This window comes from Ziziphus jujuba, chromosome 5, assembly GCF_031755915.1.
Source record: "Ziziphus jujuba cultivar Dongzao chromosome 5, ASM3175591v1".
Taxonomy (NCBI): Eukaryota; Viridiplantae; Streptophyta; class Magnoliopsida; order Rosales; family Rhamnaceae; genus Ziziphus; species Ziziphus jujuba.
In genome coordinates, this window is record NC_083383.1 from 30,185,176 (window position 1) to 30,204,660 (window position 19,485).

Consider the following 19,485-nt stretch of genomic DNA (forward strand, 5'->3'; position numbering starts at 1 on the left):
TAAATTAACTCATAAAACATGTAAATTTGTTACTTATTGTTGTAAAAAAAGAAATTGTGTAGGTCGTTTATTTTTGTGTCTATGGTTTTGTTTTTTAATAATATATTAGGATACTAAATAAAGATACTAAAACATATATTACATATCATTTGTTAATATTTGATCGATTTATATTTAATTATAATTATCCTTTTAAAGATTCATCATTTTATATTTAAATTATAATAATATATTAATAATAAAATATTGATATGTGATTTTTGATACATTCTTGATCCATTTATATATTATCCTTAACATTGTATTTTTTATATTTTATTATCCTTTTTTAACTTTATAAAAAAGTAAAATACTTAACAAATTCTAATTATTATTACTTTATATTTGATATAAATAAATTACATATAATTAAATAAAGAAAAACAAATATATATTTTTTTGGTTTATTTCCATAAGTTCCACTCCATTTTTTTTATATAGAAAGTTGTACTCCATTTATTTATGTGATTCTTTTTAGAGGCATTTTAAACTAAAGTAATTATTAATAGTGTTTCTTCATTTTTGCCTCAATCTTCTCCATCTTCATCTTCAATTTGTTTTTAAAATATATATATATATATATATATATTTTTTTTTTAATCGTTTAAAATTTCAAAAAAAAGTGTCTAAATTATTTTAAACCTTGGCGCGGGTTTATATATTGACCGAGTGACCAAACCGAGTCATGAGGGAAACCCCTCCGAGTCGATGCGCCTCAGACCTCCATTGAAAGCCTTTCCCGTTTCCAGCTTTCGCTCCTCCCATCACCAACACAGTTTCTCAGCTGTTCCACATGAGTTGACTCGCCCGAGTCGAACCCCTGAATCTGTCTATAACCATCTCTTGAAGGCGTGCACGGAACAGTGCAAACTGGTTAATGCCCACCACTCGATCGACGAAACGTCTGAGACATCTCAAGCTTTGAGAACCGGCAAGGTCGTCCATGCCCACAGCTTGAAATATGGATTGGATTCCTATGGGTTTCTAGGGAATTCTATTGTTGCTCTTTATGCCAAGTGTGGCAATGTGGGTTTCACCGAGAAGGCATTTAATCGGCTTGAGAGAAAAGATGTATTGGCTTGGAACTCGGTTCTTTCAATGTACTCGAAGCGGGGATTGTTGGAACAGGTTGTTGAGTCATTTGGGTCACTGCGTAATTCTGGGGTGTCGCCGAATGAGTTCACATTTGCAATGGTTTTGTCTACTTGCGCAAGGTTGGTGGATGTTGGGTATGGTAGACAAGTTCATTGTGGTATAATTAAAATGGGGTTTGAGTTGAGCTCGTTTTGTGAAGGTGCACTCATTGATATGTATGCCAAGTGCAATTGTGTGGGTGATGCTTGCCACGTTTTCAACAGCTCTGTGGAGTCGGATACAGTTGCTTGTACTGCAATGATTACTGGGTATGTTCAAGCTGGATTCCCTGAGGAGGCGCTGAAAGTGTTCGAGGAGATGAAGAAAGTTGGCCGTGCTCTAGACCAGGTGGCTTATGTCTCTGTGATTAGTGCTTGTGTTGGTCTGGGAAGGCTTAATGATGCTTGTGAGTTGTTTGCCCAGATGTCCAGCGCGAATGTTGTGGCTTGGAATGTGATGATCTCAGGGCATGCAAAGGGAGGTTATGAGGTGGAGGCCGTTAAGTTTTTCGTAAAAATGAGGAAAGCTGGCATAAAACCCACAAGGTCCACCCTAGGAAGCATATTAAGTGCAATTGCTAGTTTAGCGGCTTTAGATTATGGATTGCTAATTCATACTCATGCAATTAAACAAGGTTTAGATTCTAGCTTTTATGTTGGAAGTTCTTTAATCAATATGTATGCCAAGTGTGAAGAAGTAGATGCTGCGCGGAAAGTATTTTGTATTTTAGATGAGAAGAATATTGTTTTGTGGAATGCAATGCTTGGAGGTTATGCACAGAATGGGTATGCCTATGAAGTCCTAGAATTGTTCTCCAGTATGAGAAACAGTCGCATTCAGCCAGATGAATTTACCTTCACTAGCGTTCTGAGTGCATGCTCTTGTTTGGAGTTCTTAAAAATGGGTTGCCAGTTGCATTCAGTTATTATCAAGAAAAAATTGGCATCAAATTTGTTTGTGGCAAATGCATTGACAGATATGTATGCAAAATCTGGGGCTCTGAAAGAAGCAAGAAAACAGTTTGAGCTCATAAGGAATCGAGACATTGTTTCTTGGAATGCAATTATTGTTGGTTATGTCCAGGAGCAGGATGAGGAAGAGGCTTTCCACATGTTCCAAATGATGAATTTGCAAGGGATACTGCCAGATGAAGTGTCCTTGGCCAGTATTCTTAATGCTTGCGCCAATATCCGAGCACTTAAACAGGGGCAGCAAGTCCATTCCCTCTCTTTGAAATCTGGCCTGGAAACAAGCCTTTATGCTGGCAGCTCACTTATTGACATGTATGCCAAGTGTGGAGCCATTGACGCTGCACACAAGGTCTTCTCTTGTATGGCCCATTGGAGTGTGGTCTCAATGAATACTATGATTGCTGCCTATGGTCAAAGCAATCTAGAGAAAGCAATAAATCTGTTTCAAGAGATGCATGTCATAGGATTAAAGCCGACAGAAATCACATTTGCAAGCCTTTTAGATGCATGTAGTGGACCATATGTGCTAATAATAGGGAGGCAAATCCACTGTCTAGTATTAAAGAGAGCCCTTCTGTACGGTAGTTCTGACTTTCTATGTGTATCTCTTTTGGGAATGTATATGAAATCTCAATGCCAACAAGATGCAGACATTCTTTTCTCTGAGCTTCCGAGGCCAAGAAGTAGAGTGTTATGGACTGTTATTATTTCAGGACTCATTCAGAATAATTGCTCTGAGAAGGCTTTACAGATGTACCACCAAATGCGTTGTGAGAATGCCCTGCCTGATCAAGCCACATTTGCTAGTGTCCTTCGAGCTTGTGCTGTATTATCTTCTTTAAGTGATGGTAGAAAAATGCATTCTCTCACTTTTCATACTGGTTTTCATTTAGATGAGCCAACTAGTAGTGCCCTTATAGACATGTATGCTAAATGCGGGGATGTCGAAAGTGCAGTGCAAGTTTTCCAAGAAATGAGTAGTAAAAATGATGTTATTTCTTGGAATTCGATGATAGTTGGACTTGCTAAAAATGGGTATGCAGAATATGCACTAAAAGTCTTTGATGAGATGAAGCAAACACGCATTATGCCTGATGATGTCACATTCCTCGGCGTTCTAACTGCTTGTAGTCATGCAGGAAGGGTAGCTGAAGGCCATCAAGTCTTTGATATTATGGTTCATGATTATGGTTTTCAGCCTAGGGTGGATCATGTTGCCTGCATGGTTGACCTTCTTGGCCGGTGGGGTTTTCTCAAGGAAGCAGAGGAGTTTGTTAACAAACAAAATTTTGAATCTGATGCTATGATATGGGCCACACTACTTGGTGCCTGCAGATTACATGGAGACGAATTAAGGGGACGATACTCAGCTGAGAAACTCATTGAGTTAGATCCCCAAGATTCTTCATCCTATGTACTGCTTGCTAACATTTATGCTGCATCAGGAAAATGGACTGAGGTAAACTCTTTGAGGAGGGAAATGAAAGAAAAAGGAGTAATGAAGTTGCCTGGATGTAGTTGGACTGTGGTGGGACAAATGACACATAAGTTTTCTGCTGGAGATAAGTCTCATCCCAAAACTGATGAAATCCATTCAGTTTTGAAGTATTTGACAGCACTGATTAAAGAAGAAAATTATGTTGTGGACATAGATTCTTTCTTGCATGATGAAGATTGAGAGAAGCACCTTCTATATGCATGCTGGCTTAACTTAGTAGTGGTAGTACCATATTGATATCTACTCTGATAGAGCGATGACATAGTGGTCATTCAAAGCCATGTGGAGAAACATAATAGCAATGAGGTAAAAGGCAGGCCCTTACTGGGAAAGGTTGATGAGACTTTGGATTCGGGCTTTAGGCATAGGCCACTTAGGGCCTATGTTTAGTGGGGGCCCGAAAAAAATGATTCTCGTATTCATATTTATACATCTGTCCAATAGAATTTACATTTTATAAATTTATACGGGAAACATATCTTTCAATTATCTTAGAAGCCTCAAAATTAAAAAAAGGAATTATGTTTATTAATCTCAGTAATTATGTCAAATTAATTTTTTCTTTTGTTAAGATCTTAATTAAGTTTTCTCAGAATCTACTGGAAATGAATTAGAGTGATTAATGTTCATGCTATTTGTTCATGACAATGAAATGCTAACAAAGTGTAATTTGATTTTTGAGTTATTCAAAACGAAAGGGAGACAACTATTAGATCATGTGAGAGAAGTTGATTCACAATTCAAATTTGACACTCTTGACCAACCCTTTTATTAGACATAATGCCAAACTTTCCCCATAAAAAGTGAAACTTTACTCATTGCCAATAACAATTTATTATGACATGTATATAACAACTTCTTGTTAAATATAGTAATCCTATATCATTCAAACGATGATGGAAAAAGTTATGGGTCTGTCTACTTTTGTGCAATTGCTTTATCCAACTTTAAGGAAAATTACCAAAAAGGGTTACTTCCCTCTCATTCATTGTCTGCAATCATTAGTAAACTTAAAACTAAAGTTGCAAAACATTTAAAATAAAAGCAAAATTGTTTTGGTCCTATAGGATTCCTTTTCATCACAACAAACAAAGATATTGCAAAGCTTAGATGGGAATTCCGTACATAACTTGTAAGGTGGTGACGTGTACTATCGCAAAGTTGAATAAAAACTTTGAAGCAAATCTCCACCACAAGATGAAAGGGTTCCACAACCATGAGTTGACTTCTCGTATAACTCAGCAAATAGATTTCTGACACGCGGTCAAGCTCATTCAGTCCAAACTTGAGTGACCTCAGGGGATACCACCGACACCGACTGAAGTCGTTTTATAAGTAGCAGGTACACGCTCTCTGTGCCAGTTTTCAGTTGGGACATCATGTTGAGACCAACCAGGTGTTAGATTTCGTATCGAAATTATTTTAATGACCCGTTTGCCCTTCTTCTTGTCTTCTATTTGCCCATTTGGGTTCACCAGCTTTCCTCAAGTCCACCTGAAATTTATTTGCCATTTTAAACACTTTCAGAAAGCAGAGACAGCATAGCTGCAAAGAACCCACTTGGTGTAATTCGTAAGCTTACTCTTCTAGATTCTTTTTTGTTTGGTGGGTTTTTTCAAATGCTTAGTTCCGAAGCTTGATTTGAGCTGCTTAGGAGGTACATTAAAGTCTTGGTTTTTGCTTTTGAGTTCGTTTTTGGTGGTGTTATATTAATGGGTTTGTTTTCTGGGTTTGCTTGAGTTTGAAGTTTCGTATATGATTTCAATTATAGTTTCTGTTTCTGGGATTATGTGCTAGAGCGATGGAGATGGTGTTTTCTTTTGCAAAATTGAAACTTTTTTCCCCAAGGGGTTTGAGTCTTGGGAATGGAATCATAAAGGATCATTGTAAAATCTGGATTTTCCATTCCATCAATGGACTTGTTGCAATTGGCTCTTTGACATCTTTCATTTTAGCGATGGCATATGCTTATCTGTATTTGTTTCCAAGTTCTCGTCCTGTGATTCGTAGTTATGGGATTTCTAATTCCACTGGTTCCATTGAAAAATGTAATCTTTTCCAAGGGAAATGGATCCCGGATGAAAATTACCCTTTGTACAATGCCTCGGATTGTCCATTTGCAGAACGTGGATTTAATTGCTTTGCTAATGGGAGGAGAGATAGAGGCTATTCAAAGTGGAGGTGGAAACCAAAGGACTGTGATATTCCAAGGTTTAATGTCCAAGCTGTTCTCGAAAAACTTCGAGGGAAAAGAGTGGTTTTTGTGGGTGATTCATTGAGCAGAACACAGTGGGAGTCTTTGATTTGTATACTTATGACAGGTGTGGATGATAAGAAGAGTGTTTATGAAGTGAATAAGAATAAAATCACCAAGCAGATTAGATTTTTAGGTGTAAAGTTTAGTTCTTTTGATCTTAGGATCGACTTTTACCGGTCAATCTTCCTAGTGCAGCCTGGTCCAGCTCCTCCCCGTGCACCGAAGAGGGTTAAAACTACTCTCAGACTTGATGTGTTGGATGATATTAGCAAAGAATGGATTGATTCTGACATTCTGATATTTAATTCAGGACACTGGTGGACACCAAGTAAACTTTTTGAGCTGTAAGTTATCTAGCTTTCTTAGCATTGTTTTTCATGTGTTGTATATGGTATGTTACTTAAGAGTATGCTTACATTTTAGTTGTGATTGTAGTATGCTTTTTCATACCTACATATTTCTTTTGCCTTTTCCTTAAACTATCAGTTTAGAGCGTGGACTCTAGATTTATATGTTGCGCTGACCATTGGTTTATATGCATTGTGCCTTGAGTAATGCAAGTGATAGAATACATGCATTGGATTTAAACCACTGTTCATGTTTGGCCTAATATTTCATCAACTATGCTTTATGCTAGATAGAATTTGCAAGACGATGAAGAGAGAGGTGAAGACTCTATCAGTCTAGGGGTGATTGAAAGCTTTCAACTTGATTATGTTCTATAATGGAACTTGTTTAAGGAAATGAGCCCTTTATTTATTTATTTTATTTTATAAATATTGTTTGCATGGAAAGTTGCAAAACATCTTTAATTGTGAATCCCTATATTTAAGATATTCCTTCTCACCAACAAATTTTTTTTGGCTGGAATTATTTATAAATATTGCTGGCTGCATGTAAGCTTTCCTGTAAACCAAATTTAGAACTTTCAACTAGGGAAATCCTCACCTTTGAAAAATGATATTCTTTAACTTTCGGTTTAGTAATCAATAGAAGGCAAAGCTCTTCCAGAGCAGATGGAAAGGATGATTTAATCAACTTGCCCTTTTGAATACTATTTGTTAGTCAAACTTGGTCTAAAACTTTTAAACTTTTAGTAAACTACCACATCCTCTTTAAAGGGTAGTTAAAAATTAAATAAATCAATTTATAAGTCAAATTTGGAGTATAGTTTAATGATGCACAAGTCCAATGGAAGGGTCCTTTCTCTCCCTTTCTTTGTATTCATGTGTGTGACAAAGCTTTCTCATTTGAGGTAAGTCCTTGCTGTTGTATTTTGTTTCCTCATGTGTAATAACTGCATGAACTTAAAAGAGTTCTTTAATACTGTACTTTTTATGACGTTTAAATTATCCTCAAGCAACTTTCCCTTGATTTACAAAAATAGCATTGCATATTAGTTTGTCATAGGAAATTAGGTAGCTTTTAGAAAAAATGCATATATATACATAATCATAATATATGCTTCTAATTTAATTTTTTAGACAGGGGCTGGTATTTCCAGGTCGATAAATCACTGAAGCTTGGAATGCCAATCAATACTGCCTTCAGAAAAGCATTGAACACCTGGGCATCTTGGGTTGAGAAAAAGATCAACACAAATAGAACAAGTGTATTCTTCCGGACCTTTGAAGCATCGCATTGGAGGTGCGTTATGTAGTGGATCATAACTTTTTTTTTTTTTTTTTTTTTTGGGCTTCAATATACGGCTGATATCAGCTGATCTAACTCCAGGTAACCATGTTTTCCATATGTTTTGTCTGAATTTTCCTTCTTTCTGAGAATCTAGGTAGTGATACAGTTGATTAAAAAAATAAAAAACAAAAAAATAACCAAACTATGTTTTAGTATCTGTAGAAGAAAATGCGGGGTGTGCCAAAACTAAAATAAAGTAGAAGTGCAGTAAAAATAAAAGCAAGGATAAAAATGTGTAGGAATCTAACTAAATCGAGCAATTGTACTTAAGAACAAAGAATTAAAAGAATGGGTTCTTGACTTTAAAATAAAATTATTAGAACAATTAAAAAAAAAAAGGAAAAAAGAAAAGACTAATGTACAGCTGGATAGACATTTTGAAAAGGGTTGTTGTATTGTGTTGAGACATATGTCTTCTGTCTGTTGGACCCTTTATGTTAAACTCCAAGGTAGACTCTTTATTAAAATAATAAAAAAAAACCTATTAAATAAACTAGATAATTATAGAATTTACATAATAATCCTAATAAACAGATAAAAATAAAAACTACCTGATAATCTAATCTAGATAAATATACAAATAAAATATAATATCTAAGATAAAACTAACTTTACAAACAGATACATGTATATCTATACACACACATCATACACTCGGGGATGAAGTCATGAATTTTGCAGTGATTAGATATTGTTTAGCCAATAGGAGAGAGAATGATGGAATTTTGGATCTTATAAGCACTGTTGAAGTGAGATCATATTCAGAGGAAGAGATTGAAAGGAAACGAAATCAACATTTAGGCAGAGAATGTGGAAAAAAAATGGTTTCAAAATGTGCAGCACAATAAGTTGCTTCTTTGGGAACAGAGATTTCAACTCCCTTTAAGACCCTAAATTTGAGCTATTTTGACTATACAAGATTTAAGTGAAAGAGAATTTGCAAAATGAAATCACATTCAGGCAGACATGTGGGGAAAATTGTTTCCATATCATCATATATACAGCACAATAGGTTGCTTCTTTGAAAACAGAGGTTTCAATTAGACCCAAAATTTAGAGCACATTTTTGTTTATACATGATTTAAGTGAAAGAGAAATTTCTCAAATAAAAAGCATTTTGCAAGCATAGCTTTAATGGTGATCTTTAAGTCTAGTATGAATGGCACAAAAAAAAATAATAAAATAAAATAAAAATAAAAAAGGAGTATGTTTCAAACAAGCAGCGACAAAATGCAACTGCTTCAGATGACGATGGCATGACAGAAGTATATTGCATTATTTAATTGATGGCTTAGTTTTAAAGCAAAGCATTGCCAAAAAACACAGATGTTTGTGCCTTCAAAGTAAAAAGAACTTGATGTTTATACCGTAAGGTTTAGATGAAAGTGATGTCTATGCCTTATTTTTTCTGATTACAGTTAATTTTATAGCTATGTTGTTTTGTACTGTTTTCTGTTACTGTCATTTTCTACTTTCTTAAGTATCATGTCCTGCTGGTATGATTAATCATTATTGATGAACCTCAGTTATTTAGAAATAGCTTATGCAAATTCCAACTTGTAGCATTTGTGTGTGTATATATATACAGTAGTCGAAGTCGTAAGACCTGCAAAGTGACTCGACGGCCTTGGTTTAGCACTAGAGGGAAAGAACGAAGTCCGATTTCAGATACCATAATCAATGTTGTAAGGAAAATGTCTGTACCTGTTACAGTTCTGCATGTTACGCGTATGGGAGCGTTCAGGATTGATGCTCATGTAGGTACATGGAGTGACAATCCATCTGTGAAAGATTGTAGCCATTGGTGTCTTCCTGGTGTACCTGATATGTGGAATGAAATTCTGTTATCATATCTCATGCTGCCGAATTTGGTTTCGTCCAATGAACAATAGAGACCGGAAAATTAATGAATTTGGTTATTTTCCTTCAGCATTTATCTGAATCTCTTGACCAAAGGGTTGCTTCCTAATAGTGCTTATACAGTTCCTGAAGAACATTAACCCAGTTGGGGAATTGGGATGAGGCTAACATGAAAGACGATATTGATTCATCTACTTGTAGTTGGTAGAGAATATAAGTTTGTATACCATGCATATATGAAAAAAAAAAAAAAAAAAAAAAGAAAAAGAAAAGAAAAGAAAAGAAAAGACCTTGCCTAAATCTCTCAATTGATTTATTTTCTTTCTAAATGTAATAGAAGTTTCCAAATATTTTACAAATCGGTTAACTGTGAGCCTTGTTTGAAAAGGGAGATAGCAAAGCTATCCCTTTGATCTGCAATATGCATGCCTTGGATTTTTTATGTTGAATAGAGAAGTATGTTCTTTCTATTTTCGTTGTAAAATGTTGGTATGTGATTTTTCAATATATGAATATAGTATACCGGGTCTAGCAAGAACAAAAACAAAAATTTTCAATTTTATACCAGAGAATAGGCCTATGGAACCAGGACATGGGATGTCACTAAAAGAACCATTCTGAATGTTGGTCTCTTTGCTTCAACCAGTCCGAGTGTTGGTCTCTTTGCTTCCTTGATTAAATATTTCAAAACAACAATAGAAGAGCACTTACCATATATATATATATATATATATATACATATATATATATATATATGTATATATATATTTTTTTAAAACTTTAGTTCATGTGGTATTTCATTTATTTTTAACACTTTAAATTTTGTCACACTGCTTAATACTTAGAAGCTTAATAATTAATATGACATATGCAGCATTACTCTATACGATAGTGTTGTTGAAACATTACAGTGCACGAGTAGATCTGTAATTGGATGCAAAACTCTAAAATATCAAATAATAAGCCGAAACATGAATTAGCATGTTATGCTCTTTCTTTAGAGCAATTATTAGTGGTTTGGATGGAGGGAGGCTGGATCTTGCCAACACTCCAGCACCAACAAAATATGTAATCTTTTTAGTTATGATTAGTAGTCATTGTTCTTTTGAAAAAAAAAAAAAAAATATATATATATATATATAAAAATATAAAAAGCTTATGTTGATAGAGAAAAAATGTTATTTGCGCCAATTAGTAACCCATCATTGTATGATCCCATAATTGATGTGGGAATTTAATTGATGAATGTTAGAGTTCATGTATAATATAAATCTTTCATTTTAAATAAACCTAATTAACTAACACTATGTTAGTTGTAATTAATGGATAATCACTAATAATAGCAAATATGACAATATACTGAAATAGTTTAGTTGATAATAACTATTGATGATAATCTCAAATTTTAAATTCAAAACATAATAATGAAATTTCCTTCCCCAATTTATCAAAAAAAAATGAAATTTCCCTCCACAATTTATCACCCCAAAAAAAAAAAAAAAAAGAGCATATTTTATTAAACTTATTCATAATATTTGTTTAATTTCCACTTATCCCAAAAGTTTAAGTTTATGAAAGGTGAACTTTCATTTGATTTATATTTTTCTCTAACACTCCCCCTCAAATGTAGGCATGCTTCTTTTAGACTTCTTTATGGGTCCAAAAGTTTAAACTTATAAAGGGTGAACTTTCATTTGATTTATATTTTTCTCCAAAACTCCCCCTCAAATATAGATCCGCTTCTTTTGGATTTCTTTATGGGCTCTTATGTGTTTTTCATTTACTTATTTATTTATTTTGGATAGATTTGTTAAGTTTTGAACTTAGGACCTTTTGGATCTCCGACTTTGATATTATGTTGAAATACTACTGATGCCAAAAGTTTAAGTTGATGAAAGATGGGTTTTTATTTGATTTATATTTTTTTTCTAACACTCCCTCCCTCAAATGTAAGTCTGCCTCTTTTGGGCTTTTTTTTTGGGCCTACTTTTTTTTTTTTTTTTCTTGGGTCCTTATATGTGTTTTTTTAATTAATTTATTTTGGATGGAGTTGTTGAGTTTTGAATTCAGGACTTTTTGAATTTCTTGCTCTTATATCATGTTGAAATATCACTGATCCTACAAGCTTGACCTTATGGAAGGTGGACTTTCATTTCATTTGGGATCAGTGATATTTCAACATGGTATTAGAACCAGAGATTCAAAAAGTCTTAGGTTCAAAATTCAACAACTCCATCCAAAATAAAAAAAAATAAATGTAAGGATCCAAAGAGAAGTCCAAAAGAGGCGGACCTACATTTGAAAGGAGTATTAGAAAAAAATATATATGAAATGAAAGCCCACCTTCCATAAACTTAAATTTTTGGGATAAATGGTATTTCAACAATATTATCTTAAATCTCACAACTCTCACACACACATATATAAAATTTTGCTATAAAAGTGTGTTCATTTACATTACCAAATATGTTTGCATATTAAATTATATGTAATTTGGAATACACAGTCAATAATGTATGATTTATATGTAATTGAATAATATATTGAATACACAGTCTATAATTTATGATTTACATGTGATTGACTAATATAATTTCACATATGAAATTTTACACACGTAATTTGTAGAGGACGTGGCGGGCGTGTATATATATATATATATATATATTTGTGTTTTTATTGTTAACCATATACTAGGAGCATGATTCGCGGGCGATACCTGATTTATTACTCGAAACGCAGAGCCTATAAAGCTAGTTAAATTGATTTTGTGTCCATTTCATTTCACTAAAATGAATAAGATTTATGTGTATATATATTATTTGTTAATTTCAACTAGTTTAATAATTAAAATTTGAGCGAAACCTTTGTATTTAAATGAGAGTAGTTTCTAACAACAATAAAATGACAATGACTTCATGTCTTAATTATATATTTTTAATCATTAAAAATTATAAAATACATATAGCTGGTTCACCTTATTTAAGGAAAATTTAAGCGTCTTCAATAAAAACAAAGGAAACCCTGAGAAGTGTTTTCCAATGCAAACAATTGTAATCCCATCACAAATCTTAGCATGAGGGACAAGTCATTCAAAACTTGCAAAATTCATACACCATAAAAATAAAAAACTTCACTACAAATAGCCATCCAAACATTTCAATTTCCCCAACAACAATTCCAATATTCCCCACATTATTTGATCTTTCACTACTAAAAATGGCCAACACACCAAATAATTTCTTCCCGTACTACTCTCCACCACCACCGTCACCGCCACATGTTCACCCCCCTCCACCACCGCCACATGTTCACCCCTCTCCACCACCGCCTCACGTACACCCGCCGCCATCTATACCACCACCTGCCCCATCACCCGACGACGGTCCAACAGTCATAGTCATTGTGTTCATATCATGTGGTGGTGTTTTCTTCCTTGCATTCCTTGCGGTTGTTTTGTTTTGTTTCCTTAGGAAGAAGAAGAAGAAGAAGAATGTCGAAGAAACCGATCTCATTCATGTGGATGAACATAAGAAGATCAAAGAGCAAATTGTGGAAGGTCCTCATGGAGTGGAAGCTGTGGCATTATCCACTCAGGATGATATCCATGTTGACGAAGTTATAAAGAAATGAAAAGGAGACGTTTGGTAAAGGCTCTACCACTCCTCCTAGTGCCATTGGTATATCTGGTCCTGCTTTCTCATCAGCTGGTTCTGTTGATCATCACCACCATAATGAACACAAAGCTTGGTAATTAATAATATTGTACATGTTTGATTGGAAGACAAAAAATATGAACAAAACTTAGGTGTGATATTTTATTTTATTTATCTTTTTTTTTTCCGTTTCTTTAATTTGAATTTAATAAAGTCTGGTCTACTTTTGCCATGTTTTTTTCATGTTATATATATATTTTTTTCTTTCTTCTTATTAGGTTTGTAATAAATTTTATGAACCAAAATGTATTCATTATAAGTTGAAGGGATTGTATTTTATTTATTTTTATTGTTATTTTTTTTCATGTTCATCTCCATTATTATATATATGTATGCAAGCCTAGACCACTCCACATGCTTGTTTTGTTCCTCAGGGAAATTGGGAAAGAAAAAAAAAAATATATATATATATATATAAAATTAGGAAAAAATTCAAATTCGAAATATTTTTTTTTTAAATTAAAAAAATATTATTTTGTTACTGATGGAGTCCATATGGTATATATGGAGAATACAAATATGAGGCGCATAGCACTACACCCCTCTCATTTATCGTTATGTAACAGTTTGATTGAGTAAAAATTATGAGTTTACTTCTGCATACTGAATTTTGAATTTAAAAAAGTCAAAATAAATGTAAGTGCAGTCTATTAACAGTTGTTACATATCCTTCTTATTGCATTAAAAGCCTTTCGTTTGAAGAAATTTTAGTGGTTTGACCTCATCCAGATTGATTTCTATGTAATTTTTTTTTTTTTTTTTTTTTCCTTTTTGAGGCTATGCCCTCCAGTTCACGAGCATCACATTGCCCGCCTCTTTGGGGAAAAAAATTTCTAATATATTGTATTGAAGATTTTTCTCCCTTTGTAAGAGATAGGAAACTGTGTTTTTAGGAGCATCACAGTTTTTATTCCCATTTTAACAACAACAACAATAATAATAATAATAAAAATTGTTAACAAAAACAACTAACATTGACATGACAAATAGCATAACTTTTTGGCAAATGTTACAACTTCAATCCCTTTTTTAGTTTTTGGGTGAGTGTTACTACTTTTATGGGTAGGGTTTCCAAGTGGCATGGGTATTACTCATGACTCAGCTAGCTTGCCATCGCTAAGTAAAATGAGCTTTTTTTTTTTTTTTTGGGTGAAATCGCTAAGTAAAGTGAGTTAGTTGCAAGTAATTAATCAATCAACTAATTAATATTTAATAAAATTGAAGAATAATTGTGACCTGGGGTTAATTATATATTAATTAATAATTAATAAAAAATGGGAAACCCAAAATTACGTCGATGATACCTAAGACTGAGTTGTCAAGAAAAATTTGAAACACAGAAGCCAATGCCTTCGCTTTTGCTTAGCCGTTTTAAACCCACTGAAATCACCCTCCCCTGGTTCCAACTTCCAACTCTCTGTGAGCCCTGTTGAAACCACTGCGCCCCTGGTTTTGTACACGTTGTATTTTGCACCTAATCTTTTCTATACGACCATTTTGCCCTTTTTCTATTTTTTTTTTCTTTCTTTTTAGTTTTTCTTTTTTAATTGAAGACTAGCATGTGCATATTTGCTATCATAAAAAAAAAAAAAAAAAACTATAGAGGAAAGGATCCACCTGGTAATTATTTTTCGTTAAAAAAATAAATCTTTCTAGTTAAAGTTGTATATGTCAAATTTTAGTCATGTAAATAGTTCATATTGGGGGTTTTTAATTGTATTGAAAGTTTATATATTGAGACCCTTGCAAGAATTTCTTAAAACAAAAAAAAAAGAAAAAAGAAAAAAAAGAAAAAAAATAATGAAAATTTATTTTACCTGAAATTGAGCCAAATACATGAAGTCAAAGAAATTCAACGAATATATCACAATTATTTGAAATCAATGAAAAACCTAGAAATTTAAATAAATACATATTTATACCCAAAAAAAAAAAAAAAAAAAAGGTTAAAAAGAGGAGCTATATAGTCAATTCATATAAAAAGCGCGAAGCAGATTACCAAAAAGCAAATCGACCCGACCAGAGTCCAGAAGGGACCAAACCAAAAAAAAAAAACCGAAAATGGCATTCTCGTTATTAAATCCAAAACCAAGGTTCATTAAATATCCTCCTTTCCTATAAATTTCAAGCCCACTGGTCACTGACTGTTGAAAAAGCTGAGTTTACCGAGTCACCGCCAAACAGACCCCTTCAAAAAAAACACACACACACCACAACCATGCAGGCTTCTCGCTGTCTGGGTTCTCAATATCACGCATGGAGCCCACGTGTCCACCACCGCCACGGGTCACTCCGATCACCACCAGCGATCCGATCCATCGCCGCCCCACCAAAGCCTCAAACCCGAACCAAACCCGCCTTCCTCCCCCAACAAGCCGAAGTTTTCCGATCCCTGGAGGGCTGGGCTTCCGAATGCGTCCTCCCACTGCTGAAGCCTGTAAAAGACAGCTGGCAGCCACAGAACTTCTTACCCGACCCGGAATTACACTCCGACGAGTTCACGGATCGGGTTCGGGCTCTACGTGAACGGACTGCTGAGCTTCCGGACGAGTTCTTCGTTGTGCTTGTTGGGGATATGATCACGGAAGACGCATTGCCTACGTACCAGACCATGATTAACACTTTGGAAGGAGTGAGGGACGAAAGTGGGGCCGGGTCTAACCCGTGGGCTTTGTGGACCCGGGGTTGGACAGCTGAGGAGAACCGCCACGGCGATTTGCTCCGCTCGTATTTGTACTTATCGGGTCGGGTCAATATGCTGATGGTCGAGAGGACCGTTCAGTACCTCATTGGAGCTGGCATGGTAAAAGTCTATATATATATATATATATATTTCCATTTCAAGATTTTTTTTTGCTATAGAAGTATTTTGATAGTTTAATATCCTAAGATGAATTTAAAATGACTAAAATCATTTTTAAAAGAAATCAAAAATGAATTTTTATAACATTTGACAATAAAATGTGCAATCAGTTTTTTGAGAATTTTTTTTTTTTTTTGAAAGTCATCTAAAAATCACCAAATAATTGATTCTTGAACATTCACATCCTGAAGTGAACCGGGCAGTCTATTTCATAAATTTCATATTTATTTGAATTTCATATTTTATTTCATAAATTTCATATATATATATATATATATTTTGAATATTTATAAAAAATATATATATAAATCTTTGGAAAAATGATTATAATTGTACACGTGGAAAATTTGGGATCCGACAGGAACCGGGAACAGAGAACAGTCCGTACATGGGGTTTGTGTACACGTCATTCCAAGAGCGAGCCACGTTTATATCCCACGGCAACACGGCTCGAATAGCGAAGGAGGCTGGCGATCCAGTGCTCGCGCGTATATGCGGGACCATTGCATCGGACGAGAAGCGCCACGAGAACGCCTACTCTAAGATCGTTGAGAAGCTCCTGGAAGTAGACCCCAATGGCGCAATGCTCGCCATCGGCGATATGATGCGGAAGAAGATCACGATGCCGGCTCACCTTATGTACGATGGGAACGACCCTAAGCTGTTCGAGCACTTCTCGGCCGTGGCTCAGCGGCTCGGCGTGTACACGGCGCATGATTACGCTGACATCTTGGAGTTTTTAATCGGGCGGTGGAGGTTGGAGAAGCTGGAGGGATTGACAGGCGAAGGGAGTCGAGCGCAGGACTTTGTGTGTGGGTTAGCGCCGAGGATTAGGAAGCTCCAGGAGAGAGCCGATGAGCGGGCGCGAAAGATGGAGCCACGTGGCGTGAAGTTTAGCTGGATATTCAACAAGGAGATCTCGTTGTAAAAAGTAATTGAGGGATGGTTGTAAAAGTGAAAATGGAACGACGTGGGTAAAAAAAAACGTTTTTTTCTTTTTTTTTTTTTTTTTTTTTGGTAATAGTAAAAAACGTTTTTGTTTTCCGGACTTTTTAGACATCGCTATAGTAAACTATAATAAGCAGCAGTTGCTTTTTGATGAGTAATGAGGGGCTCTCTCTCTCTCTCTCTCTCTCTCTCTTTCTCTTTAATAACTATTATTATTATTGTTATTATTATTATTTAAGTCATCCTTTGGGGACAGGCAAAGCCACCAAATATTTTTAGCTCTCTGCAATTTTTATGGAAAAATCTGAATTTGAATCCCATATTTAATATTAAAAACAAAAAATTACAACATTCCTTCTTATTATTAGAATAAATGACGATAAATAATTAACAAGGACAATATGTTCACACATAAGATAAATGTAGTTTATGCAATTAACGTCGATAAATTAATTTACCAACTCATGTTGTGAGATCTCTTATACCAATTAGATTTAGAAGACATGAAACAAAACAAGCACACCATTCATATATAAATATTCTATTCATACAAAGAAATGATGAAATATTGCCATGTTTCTATTCAAAAGCACATAAAAGTCTTACATTCAACTAATATACATATTTCTATTCAAAAACACAGAAAAGTCTTACATTCAACTAATATACACAGGTAACATGTATAGGAAATTAACAAAAAAGGTAACATGTATAAGAAAATTAATATTAATAAGTGTACACATATCATTTAATTTTTATAGAAAGGAGCATTATTATACATGTAATCATAGATGATTTTAAAAATAATTTATAATAATTAATTATATTTAAATATAATGATAACAGGGTAAAGAATATTATTATTTTTTATATATAATATAAATAATATATATATAAGTATAATATTGTAAGTAATAATTAAATAATAATATTCAATCTTTGATATTATTATATATTATATGCACATTTACATATAAAATTTTAAAATATATTATATGTATTATGTGTTATAAAAATAATTTGAAACAACAAATTAAGAGTAAATAGAAATTAGATATACTAAAATAAGTAATAATAAGACTAATATGATAAAAAAGATTATTTTTTTATATATAATATAAATAGTATATATATATATATAATATCATAAGTAATAATTAAATAATAATATTCCATCTTTGATGTTATTATATATTATATGCACATTTACATATAAAATTTTAAAATATATTATATGTATTATTTGTTATAAAAATAATCTGAAATAGAAAATTAAAAATAAATAGAAATTAAATATACTAAAATAAATAATAATAATAATAATAATATTAATATGTAACGAAAATTCAAAAAAAAAAAATGTTCATATAGTATAATTGCCTACTCTCTAATGCAAAATGTTAAAGCAGGTGTAAACTGTTAAAATGCGATTCATTGAATGGCTTTTAATATTGTTTAAAATGTCAAACTTGCTTTTAGACACTGAAAATATGCAGAGAGAAGTAATACCATCGATAGCTTTAATTTCATTACTTAAATTTTTATTTTTTAAGTAAACTGGAAATATGAAAAGCTAGATAATAATTAAAATAAAACCACTATTTTTATTTCAATCCAATTAAAAATTAAAATATTATTTTCAAATACAATAGATTCTGAAAAAATAAAATATAATAAGAAAACAAATAACTATATTGTTCAGGATAAACGCTTAATCTTTGTAAGCTATTTCTTGTTCAATGTATTTGTTGCAAAGTCCAGAAATTTTGGTATCACCTGATTGACAAAACAATTGTATCATTCTTTCTTACATACCCTCGACCTGAATAATATCTTACGTCTTTTCCATTTTATATTCTTATTCTTCATCATCTTGAAAAATTCAATATATAAATGTGAATTGATAATCAGTGAGGAATCTTCTTAAAAATTCTTTTGTTCTTTTCAATCCGTTTCCATAGCATATTTTGATTCAGCATCATCAACTTCAACCAAAAATCAATAGCATGGTTCATATTCATAATCATGATTAAGATGATTATGATTAAGATCCATAAAAAAAAAATTAAATTGAAATTAAACAAAAAAAATTCTAATAACCAAAATAGAAACATGAAAGAATAAAAACCATTAAAATATTGAATACCAAAATTTTAAATAACTAAAATTTGTTACTTATTAATTTATAACCAAATATATTTAACTTATTTGATAAATAAAATAAAATCAAAAAAATATATTTTGAATATAAATCTTGCTTTGTCATGTTTAACAATTATATTCTGAAAATAATATCTCAAATTTTTTCCATTAATAAAATTATATTATTTATATAATTTTTTTGTGTCTAAATAAGAAGATATCTTTATTATTTTCCATATAATTATATTTGTATATATAAAAATATTTAAAATATGTTATATATGGAAATACACTTTAATTTATTATTTTACAAATATAATATTATATTTTTGTCGTAATTATACACTTTAACATTTTTATCC

General features: G+C 32.8%; 4 protein-coding genes across 4 annotated transcripts; all 4 read left to right on the forward strand.

Annotated features, from left to right (window-relative positions):
• Window positions 1-571: 571 nt before the first annotated feature.
• Window positions 572-4,198, forward strand: LOC107421629 (pentatricopeptide repeat-containing protein At3g09040, mitochondrial). Its single transcript, XM_016030907.4, has one exon. The coding sequence runs from the start codon at window positions 748-750 to the stop codon at window positions 3,820-3,822; it is 3,075 nt and encodes a 1,024-aa protein (XP_015886393.3). The 5' UTR covers window positions 572-747; the 3' UTR covers window positions 3,823-4,198.
• Window positions 4,199-4,995: 797 nt separating this feature from the next.
• Window positions 4,996-9,523, forward strand: LOC107421611 (protein trichome berefringence-like 7). Its single transcript, XM_016030891.4, has 3 exons — window positions 4,996-6,243; window positions 7,388-7,546; window positions 9,183-9,523. The coding sequence occupies exons 1-3, from the start codon at window positions 5,444-5,446 to the stop codon at window positions 9,484-9,486; spliced, it is 1,263 nt and encodes a 420-aa protein (XP_015886377.3). The 5' UTR covers window positions 4,996-5,443; the 3' UTR covers window positions 9,487-9,523.
• Window positions 9,524-12,608: 3,085 nt separating this feature from the next.
• On the forward strand, window positions 12,609-13,465 carry LOC107421639 (protein TRACHEARY ELEMENT DIFFERENTIATION-RELATED 7A-like). The gene has a single exon (XM_016030919.4). The coding sequence runs from the start codon at window positions 12,674-12,676 to the stop codon at window positions 13,085-13,087; it is 414 nt and encodes a 137-aa protein (XP_015886405.1). The 5' UTR covers window positions 12,609-12,673; the 3' UTR covers window positions 13,088-13,465.
• A 1,701-nt stretch (window positions 13,466-15,166) lies between these two features.
• Window positions 15,167-17,139, forward strand: LOC107421632 (stearoyl-[acyl-carrier-protein] 9-desaturase 6, chloroplastic). The gene is made up of 2 exons (XM_016030912.4): window positions 15,167-15,973; window positions 16,395-17,139. The coding sequence occupies exons 1-2, from the start codon at window positions 15,389-15,391 to the stop codon at window positions 16,959-16,961; spliced, it is 1,152 nt and encodes a 383-aa protein (XP_015886398.2). The 5' UTR covers window positions 15,167-15,388; the 3' UTR covers window positions 16,962-17,139.
• The last annotated feature ends 2,346 nt before the right edge of the window (window positions 17,140-19,485 follow it).

What these genes read in the sequence shown, in the direction of transcription:
- LOC107421629 (XM_016030907.4), top strand. Translation starts at nt 748, where the DNA reads ATGCGCCTCAGACCTCCATTGAAAGCCTTTCCCGTTTCCAGCTTTCGC.
- LOC107421611 (XM_016030891.4), top strand. Translation starts at nt 5,444, where the DNA reads ATGGAGATGGTGTTTTCTTTTGCAAAATTGAAACTTTTTTCCCCAAGG. An exon ending in CCAAGTAAACTTTTTGAGCT is followed by an intron (nt 6,244 to 7,387) that starts GTAAGTTATCTA and finishes TTTTTTAGACAG; the next exon opens with GGGCTGGTATTTCCAGGTCG. An exon ending in TTTGAAGCATCGCATTGGAG is followed by an intron (nt 7,547 to 9,182) that starts GTGCGTTATGTA and finishes ATATATATACAG; the next exon opens with TAGTCGAAGTCGTAAGACCT.
- LOC107421639 (XM_016030919.4), top strand. Translation starts at nt 12,674, where the DNA reads ATGGCCAACACACCAAATAATTTCTTCCCGTACTACTCTCCACCACCA.
- LOC107421632 (XM_016030912.4), top strand. Translation starts at nt 15,389, where the DNA reads ATGCAGGCTTCTCGCTGTCTGGGTTCTCAATATCACGCATGGAGCCCA. An exon ending in ACCTCATTGGAGCTGGCATG is followed by an intron (nt 15,974 to 16,394) that starts GTAAAAGTCTAT and finishes GGGATCCGACAG; the next exon opens with GAACCGGGAACAGAGAACAG.